General features: G+C 35.7%; 2 protein-coding genes and 2 long non-coding RNA genes across 4 annotated transcripts; 2 read left to right on the forward strand and 2 right to left on the reverse strand.

The window, feature by feature from the left end:
- Positions 1-506: 506 nt before the first annotated feature.
- Positions 507-2,280, reverse strand: LOC118435536. The gene is made up of 2 exons (XR_004834836.1): positions 1,953-2,280; positions 507-674 (listed from the first exon to the last, which is right to left on the reverse strand). It is a non-coding gene; the product is annotated as an uncharacterized LOC118435536 (long non-coding RNA).
- Positions 2,281-3,850: 1,570 nt separating this feature from the next.
- Positions 3,851-5,703, reverse strand: LOC118435601. The gene is made up of 4 exons (XM_035851896.1): positions 5,617-5,703; positions 4,276-5,548; positions 4,040-4,176; positions 3,851-3,946 (listed from the first exon to the last, which is right to left on the reverse strand). The coding sequence occupies exons 1-4, from the start codon at positions 5,668-5,670 to the stop codon at positions 3,851-3,853; spliced, it is 1,560 nt and encodes a 519-aa protein (XP_035707789.1). The 5' UTR covers positions 5,671-5,703.
- A 257-nt stretch (positions 5,704-5,960) lies between these two features.
- Positions 5,961-6,845, forward strand: LOC110850295. The gene has a single exon (XM_022097730.1). It carries the CDS (start codon positions 5,961-5,963, stop codon positions 6,843-6,845), a length of 885 nt encoding a protein of 294 aa, XP_021953422.1.
- A 2,065-nt stretch (positions 6,846-8,910) lies between these two features.
- Positions 8,911-9,397, forward strand: LOC110850245. Its single transcript, XR_002547961.2, has 2 exons — positions 8,911-9,125; positions 9,203-9,397. It is a non-coding gene; the product is annotated as an uncharacterized LOC110850245 (long non-coding RNA).
- Positions 9,398-9,559: the final 162 nt, after the last annotated feature.

Consider the following 9,559-nt stretch of genomic DNA (forward strand, 5'->3'; position numbering starts at 1 on the left):
CTAATACCTGATCTTTCGGCGGGAATACGAAATACCGGAAGAAAAGAATTTCTCAAAACCTTAAGGGAAAGGACGAAATACATTTCCGGAAATAAATTTCAGCTAGCCTCCAACATAAGTCGGAAGGTTGGGGTGACCTCAATAAATGAGGCCATCATTCAGGTCAGCTTACCCATAATTGTATTAGACCGCGTCATCCAGACTGACCTATTTATGGAAGCAATTAAATCATTTCTGGACCCCATCGTGGTGCGAAATCACGCCATGACTCCGTTCAACAGTCGCGTTCCTTGGGTAGGAAAACGTAATTTTCTGTACCCTTTGTACTCCTGGGGATTGGGGCAACTGGAGCAATCTGGAATTTATGGGCGGTGGAGGAAATTGGGAAACCTAGCGGAAAAGAGGAGACAAGGTGACATATTTTTGAAAGGAAGGAGCAGGAGTATTTTTTTACGGAAAATGTTACACGTGGAAGGAAATGATGTAAGGAAATTTTCGGGATGGGAGTAGGGATTCCAATCCCGGACGATTTTTTAAATCCCGGGAATCGGGAATCCCGGTTTTAGCCGTGACAAATCCCGGGATTTTTTCCCGAAATTCAAATCTTACCATATAACTTGAAATTAGTCAATTTTGGTGGAAAAAAAGGTACATGGCTATAAAAAGTACCTGGCCTGAGCATATTTGAGTAAGAATTATAGGACTCGACAAAGACATCCAACGAGTATTTCAAAAGTGAAATTAAACTATTTTATTATGTTCACCTTATAAAAAGAAAAAAAATTGCAAACTATTTTAGGCGCCAAAATTTTCCCTGGGGAGTTATGAGACTTTTGGGATTTTAAAGTGATGGCATAGGGAACAACTTATTTCAGGAACGGGTTGATGGAATTGCACAAAATTTTTCTCCTACACTCTTTGGATCAATACCTTGGTGCGTTCTTCGAATTGAGTCGAAATTCCAACTTTAAAGCCAAAAATTTTAATTTCGAAAAATTAGTTTTTAGTTGTGACGCAAAAAGTATGGCGAAATGTTCGTCGATTGGATTTACCCCAATTTTTGATATGTTGCAGATCTTTGGTAGTAGATTAATAGTTCAATTACCCTAAACGTCGAAATCGAAATGCGTGACCTTTTTCCGGGGGTCGAAAGGTCGCGATGTCAAAGGTCGCCGACCTCAATAAATGGGATATCGTTGGAAAGGTCTTGACGAGAGGATTATATATACTTTGTGGGGTCTGGGATGACCCTATGCAAGTCTAGAGGGCAAAGAACGAAAATATGCAGTTGTCCAGAATTTAACATAGCAGTGGATAGGGAGCTAACACGGAAGCCCGAATGGGAAAAACTCAAAAATATTCTCCTGGCTCTAGCTTTGCAGGGGGTGGTCCCAGACCCCACAAAGTATAAATTTTCGGAATCCTCTCGTCAAGACCTTTCCAACGATATCCCATTTATTAAGGTCGGCGACCTTTGACATCGCGACCTTTCGACCCCCGGAAAAAGGTCACGCATGTCGATTTCGACGTTTAGGGTAATTGAACTATTAATCTACTACCAAAGATCTGCAACATATCAAAAATTGGGGTAAATCCAATCGACGAACATTTCGCCATACTTTTTGCGTCACAACTAAAAACCAATTTTTCGAAATTAAAATTTTTGGCTTTAAAGTTGGAATTTCGACTCAATTCGAAGAACGCACCAAGGTATTGATCCAAAGAGTGTAGGAGAAAAATTTTGTGCAATTCCATCAACCCGTTCCTGAAATAAGTTGTTCCCTATGCCATCACTTTAAAATCCCAAAAGTCTCATAACTCCCCAGGGAAAATTTTGGCGCCTAAAATAGTTTGCAATTTTTTTTCTTTTTATAAGGTGAACATAATAAAATAGTTTAATTTCACTTTTGAAATACTCGTTGGATGTCTTTGTCGAGTCCTATAATTCTTACTCATTTATAATACTTATTTACATACCTAATGATGTGTTTTAGAGATTTGTGCATGCATAAGTATTATAAAGTATGCTACTTTCTGGCCTATACAAAATGCATATAGGATAGCAATACAAATTAGCGATTATAGTGTTTTGCCTGCCATAGTAAATGTACAATTTCGATGTATTGTGATAGCTCAATTTTCGTCTTTTTTTGAGAGAAAAAGTTTGATAATTTCATTCCAGAAAACATAAATAATTAATCAAGGATTCGCTAGCATGTTAACCAGAAATGCACAAACTTACGTTCGTCAGTATTATTTGGCCTAAATTGTGAACCATTATTCACAAAATACAATTGGACATGGGATTTGGCAATTTAAAAATTTCAAGCTCAAATATATGAACTACCTTCAAAAAGCCTTTCATTCAGCCTTAAATTCATCGACTAAAATTCGAAATCACTTCTAACGTGTTAGTATTTTTTGGCATAACTGATTTCAGATTCCATAATTATACCGAAAATAAAGTGTTCTTGTTGCCTCAAGTTAAAATCTGACATCGAAGTTAGAAAATTTTAAGTTCCATCTTGTATTAAAAATTTTGCTTACGAATTTTGCTTATCCCGTTTCCCGGGAATTCCCGGGAATAAAATCCCGAAAAATCCCGGGAATAAAATCCCGAAAAATCCCGGGACTGGAACCCCTAGATGGGAGCCCGTGTCGTATGAAGCGATGAAATATTCGTTTGCCTTTTGTTGTGTTTTGTTGTGTTTGGGTGTGGCTTTGTTTGCGACGGAATGCTTGAAAGGATTGTTGAATGAATTTGACATAATTGATATTAAAGTGTATCTTGTAACTTGGAATGTGATTGTGATGAGCCGAATAATATTTTGTTTTCATGGGTGGGTAAGTTACTTTTGTAGTATTATACATGCTGCAAAATGCATAATATGTCATGCATGAAAGATATTCTATGCAAGATGCAAAGTGCGATTTCTACACATATTCGAAAACGTAAGATGCATAATGATATTTTAGAAACGTGTTAGTTAACCTCTTTCGTACTACTGATTTATTAATAATTCCCTTCGGTACGATGTACAAATTTGTAGATCTCATTATTACACCGGATAGAAACGAATTATAGTTTTCAAACAGTTTCCAATTTTTGAGTTAAAACATTGGTCGATATCGGGAAATTTCTAAAATTTGGGAAGACAAATGTCAAAAAAATCCATTTTTATCGTCGAGCTGTCCACAATATGAAATACCCTTTTTCAGAAATTTTGGTTTCAGGGTAATTTATGCGGTACACACAATTTTGTATTTCGTTAACAGAAAATAAAATACTACACGAATATTTGTACTTCGTAGGTAAGAGGTTAAAATTCGAAGCAAGTTTCGGCATAATATTTAATTAATGATGAATTAAATATTGGTCATTTCATGGTGTAAGGCAATTTTTGTCATTCTAAAGCTGTACACTATGCATGCCTGAGGTTATTTACATACATATATGCAATGTGGTAAATTTATGACACATTTACAAAATTGAACGCGTGCGGTACATGATTATTTGGGATGTATGTATTTTTTATAGCAATTAATAGTTTCTTAAGTTGTGATTTATTCAATATAGAATTGTATTCGAATAGAATGGAAAGCGCAAATATTGTAATACAAATATGCAGAATATTAATATCATTTTACGTATGATTTATAACCCATCCGGGATTAATTATTGTTCGATTTTACCCTTCAAGTTATCAAAATGTTAAAGATATGTAAGGATGTAATAGAGCAAAACCTAGTTTTATAATAAGAAAATGTCGAAAAATAAACCAAATTCGTATTATTTACATAAGTCGAGCCTGGTTACAAACTAAAATTTCAATTAATCCTTGGCACTGGATTAATACCCTTGTCCTTCAAACATCCTAAACTTTGTAATGGACAGTTTGTTTGATATCATGAAATTCAATATAGTTCTCATTGATTGTTCGTCGAACTGTAAAAAAATATACAAATTAGGCTGTATTAAAACTAATATTACACAATTTGATTAATATTAAGTAATTAAACCAAATGTGTAATAATTCACCTCGATATTCCGAATAATGACCTGATCCATTGTATCCATTGCCAAAAGGAGTTGCTCAAACAGATCCGTCTCGCTCTCGGTCAATTTGTACCTTAAATACAGACAATCACTTGTCCAAATTTTCAACGTTTTCAGTCCTGAAGTGCAAATTGAAATTAAGTAAATTATATCATTATGAAAAATGCAGTAACCAAATTGTCAACATTTTAGAACATTTCAACTCGAAAAGTACTGACCTTTGAACAACTCCATGGCATCGAACAGAGCCTGAATTATACCCACCATTTGTCTCGGATAGCTTGGAACCATTAACTCCAAACGTTTCAATCCCTTCCAACCCGTACACGCCTGGAGGACTACGCCCAACTTCATCTCACTCCAATCCGCGTTCCCAGTAAACGTTCTCACCCGCAAGTTCACCAAGTTCGGAAACGCTGTTTTCACCCCAGCCAAAAGATTGGGATCATACAACTCAATAATCGTTAAATCCTTCACGCCTCCCAAAATCTTATCCGCGTCGAAAATCCTTTGCAAAAATTCATGCAAGGCGGTCGACTTTGTTGCATTGGTCTTTCCAATCACGAGCGTTTCCAAGGCAGGCATTTTTTCTAAATCTGCCAAGACATCGTCACACCGAAAAACGTCGAACAAAACGTTTCGAAACTTTCTTAATTTCGGCATCTTTCTCGGCAGTCGAAATTCTATTTGATTCCAGACTCTGGTCCCGAATATGTAAATTGTCCTATTCGTCTCGCCGAAGCAAAGGGTAACCAATTGGTCGTCAACTTGACGTAACATTCGCGAAAATTCGGCGGGGTTAAAGTGACCGATATCGCTGGCGTAAAGATCGCTCAGTGCGATCGTTAAGGAGTCGAGGCGTTTAGTATGGGCGAAATCTGGATACACTCCCCACGGAATGGTGACCTCTCTTAAGTTTGGCGAGACATTGATAACCAGCTGGATAAGACTTGGAGTAGTGGTCTCATGCTGGGAATTGAGCTTCAACATGGTCAAATTCGGTTTTGGGGTCAGAACCACGGGAAGAATTTGCCTGTTCAGAATGTCATACTCAGAGAATGAAAAAGTCACTGTCTCAAATTCGGGCAGTAATCTTTTAAAACTTGATAGATGGTAAACAGTTTTTGTTATAGATGAAAATTCCAAAATTTGCATAATGTCGGTAAACTTGTCGCAAAAGTGCAGCAGTTTAGCGGCGAAGGTGTTTATGCAAGGAATAACTAGGGGGGTGTCTAACGCTGCAGTGTCACAGGTGGCGCGGATACGTTTCGCGAGTCGGCGGTCGAGGGTGGAACATATTGCGAAAAATGGAAGCGGGTCGGCTTTAAGTTCCGTCTCTTCGTCCTCAAAGTTTCTGCGTTCATACTCGTCGTTCAGGGTGAATGCAAATCGCGTGTTTGGCAGGGTGAGAACCATGTCATTCCAAAATTTGCAGACGAGTCGTGCATCTTTTAAGGAGACTGGGGTCTTTTGCAGAATTGTAGTCAAAATCTGAAAGTTTGGAACATATTTTGATTCCAAAATTTGAATAGTTTTGTTTGAGAATTTATTCGGCTTACGATCGGATTTGTTAGTGCGATCTCTTGCACACTTCTTTCCGGCGGAGTTTCCATTTTCCAATTGGAAATAAGAAAAATTTCAGGAGAAATTTCCTATTTCAAAATATTCAAAGTAAATAGTCATGTTTTTAAGACATTTAATGTTAGTTATGTTATAGAAATTTGCATATTGCGTATATTATTTAAAATCACTTTTCACCACCGTACCAATTCCAGAGACTTTGATTTACATCAGAAGTCAACTAGACCAAAAATACCAAGAATCTTCCGACAATTTATCAAAAGATGACATAATGGAGTTACTTAAATTTTGTTTATTTTCTACATATTTTCAGTATAAAGATATGTACTTTCATCAAACCGGCGGAGCAGCAATTGGGTCCCCAATATCCCCCCTAGTGGCAGAGCTATTTTTGCAAATGCTGGAAATGCAGACTATTCATCATAATCTCAATATTAACTTCTGGAGAAGATTTGTGGACGACGCCTTCATCATCGCAAAGGGGAGAAAACTTAAAAGCATACATGATCAACTGAATAATTTCAATCCTGCCATTGAATTTACTCTGGAAGTAGAGAAAGAAGGGAAATTACCTTTTTTGGACACAATGCTGTATGACAAAAACGATGGACAAATTGGACACTACGTTTATCGAAAGCCCACCCATAACAACAAATATTTGGATTTCAAATCTTTCCATCCTAATGCTCATAAAATAAGCGTATGTGACACATTGTTAAGAAGAGCTCTAATTCTATGCGATGATGACCACATAAACGAAGAGATTGACTTCGTAACCAACACATTGAAGTCTAATGGATACCCTGAAGAAATGATAAAAAGGAGACTGAACATCGTCAAAGAAAAAATTGTACACCCTCAGCCAACCGATGAGATACAAAAACGCGTAATTCTACCATGGGCAGGAAAGCCAACTACCAAAATTGCTCAGTTCTTGCGCAGGAAACTATCATGGGAAATTGGATATTATCCTGGACAAAAAGTATCAACATTGGTATGCAATATGAAACAAAAATCAAAACCACTGAATGCAGGCATTTATGAATTTAATTGCGCGAACTGTCCCAAAAAATATATTGGAGAAAGTGGAAGATGCATAGATAAACGCTTTTCAGAACACCAAAACGATGTAAGAAGATCAAACATTAAGCACCCATTTTCCTCCACACAGCTGAAGAACAACATCAGATTGACACAACATCTCTGAAAATGATTATGAAGGAACCAAGAAAATTTCAAAGTTCAAGGAAGCCCTACTAATCAGAAGCTCAACTAATATCATGAACTCATCTAAAGGAATGAACGTCAACAGTATATGGTGCTCAACACTTGTGAATTTTTTGAAATTTGGTCCTGTAACTTAGTTGCTAATGTATACTCATATCCAAAATTACGGAAAAATGATGTACATGTTTTTTCAATTAATTATCGAATTTGAAAGACCTGATGAAGGAATAAGCATTCCGAAAGCTAGTGTCATATTTACAATAATTAATGTCCTCAGAATCCATGAATTTGTCTTCAAAATATATTATTTGATTTTGAAATTAATTTACGTTGATGTAGATAATTCTAAACGACAAATATCTATCCTGTAGGGGGTTGACCGTAAATTATATAACGCGATAGGGGGAGGGTCTAAGGCTCCAATGGTATCGTGCTTATGCGACAAATGTTAAAGGGGGAAGGGAGGGTCTAGAAAATCCCCCATTTTGCATTACATAATTTATGAACGGCCCCTATAGAGCAATTACAATAAAAATTTTCTATTCTTTAATCCTGAATTTGTGGAATACAATTTCTATTATGAATACATACATTAAGTTTGATATTAATGGGTAAACAAAACATGAAATTAGCTACCTATCGGTACCCAGGATTGCAATTTTCAAATCAAACTAAAGTTGTACAATTGAAGAATATCAGTGTTTTAACGTGTCTTCCTTACGTTTGAAGTCGATAGATGAGTATGTAGGTTGATAAAATCAATTTTAAGGGATCAAAATCGTACAAAAAATCGTACAAAGATGGTATAACAAAGTTGTATTTTAAGTTTCGGTTGCGCTACAAATGATGAACGATTAAAATGAATTTCGTTCTCAGGTGAAGATAGATATGTGTACATATTTATGTACGTACATATGTATATGAAGCTATAATACTCTCATTTCTTATTGGACTTGTATTCCATACGAATACAAGTCTATACTTAAATGAATAAAAGTAGGCTTAACTTTCTTTCTTGCTCCAAATACATGTAAAAATAGATACACATGCATGCTTGCATAAGGGCACGTGTGATTGTAGGAAATCGAAATGCAGGGCCCTTCACTGAAAGGTCGAAGGAAGGGGTTGAATGACCGCATATGATATGGTGAGTTTTATATGTACATAACCAATGAAGCATACCAAAATACTGAGGATGAGACAGACAGAAATACATACATGTAAAACCGGTAATATTTAATGGACTTTCAAACCCATGCATATGTTTATTATCAAACCCTTGCCTATTTAATTTAATAAACAACTAATGACTCCACCCAGCCTTTAAGGGGTAATTAATCTTGTTCGTGAAATTTTGCATGGCAATTTTCCATGCATACTGTTTTCAGTCTGATTTCCTGTGCAAAATCGTTTGATTCCTCAAAACAAACATCACTACATACAACATTAGGTAATAAAGTAATAACTTCCTACCGGACTGGTAAAAGTTTGTTCTTGAGTGATAAGTAAAGAAGTCTTCTTTACCACAACATTACTAAACGATAGTACCCGTTATTACCTTACCAGTAGAGTCATATATGTTACCGGACCAGTAATTATTTAATACCAGCTTTCTTAGAGTTTAGTGCACTCTTATTTCTTCATTCTTACATAACTTACCTAACCTAATGCATATATGGCATAATTAAGTCTGATCGTGAAATTATTTAATGCAATGCTTTGATTTAAACATGTGTCTAAATCTAAATATGCATATTGCATGAATGCTACACATAATGGTTAGTAAACTATGTACAAAGTTAATAAAGTAGACTGGTTTAGTTATAATAGTAAATATGTATGTACATAAATGTGTACAATTAAGTGAGTAAGGAATCTTATGCCACAAATTAGTGGCTGTGCATGCGGTTAGTTTTTGCAGGTATCTGTACCCAGAATTCATTAGTGACCATAAAGTCAACCACAACATCCGTCGAATTAGAAGTTGACTGATTGAAGTAGATTGATCTATAATTGCCATGCATGTAATAAATACTAAACTAATAGCCTGATTTTACTTTCTCGTAAACTTGAGAGTTGAGCGGAACTCATACATATTTTTACTTATTTACTTTTAGTCAATTTTAAACTAATAATGAAATTTGCACTTTTTCTCATCTGCGTGACACTGGTCGTTGCCTTGAAGATGAGTGAAGCCAGTGATTACGAAGACCGAGAATTGGATAAGAAAGAAATTAAAAACTTCTACTCGAGCCGACAGGTCTTGAAATTAATGATATTCTGTTCATTTCATGTACATATGTAAATAAATTTTAATTATTAATTTAACGTTAATAGCATGTGAATATTCACGACACACGATGTCCCCATGGATTCAAAATGCATTCGAGTGGATATCACTGTATTCCAGACAAAACAGTTGAGGACTACTATGAATACTAGGAATTGCCCATTTCTAAATATGCATGCATGTATTTATATTTCGGCTTCTTTGATGTCAAATAAATAGACTAAATGAGTTTTTAATGTGTAGTTCGTCTCGCATTTATGCATTGAATAGGAAAAAATTATTATTTGAAACTGTCGTAAACAAACTTCTGCTACTTTCGGATTGGTCAGGAAGCAATATTGAAAATGAAATAAATTTCAGCCTATCTAAAATTATGGTACACATGCTCAATAATTCAAAAATGT

This window comes from Folsomia candida, unplaced genomic scaffold (assembly GCF_002217175.1).
Source record: "Folsomia candida strain VU population unplaced genomic scaffold, ASM221717v1 Fcan01_Sc005, whole genome shotgun sequence".
NCBI lineage: Eukaryota > Metazoa > Arthropoda > Collembola > Entomobryomorpha > Isotomidae > Folsomia > Folsomia candida.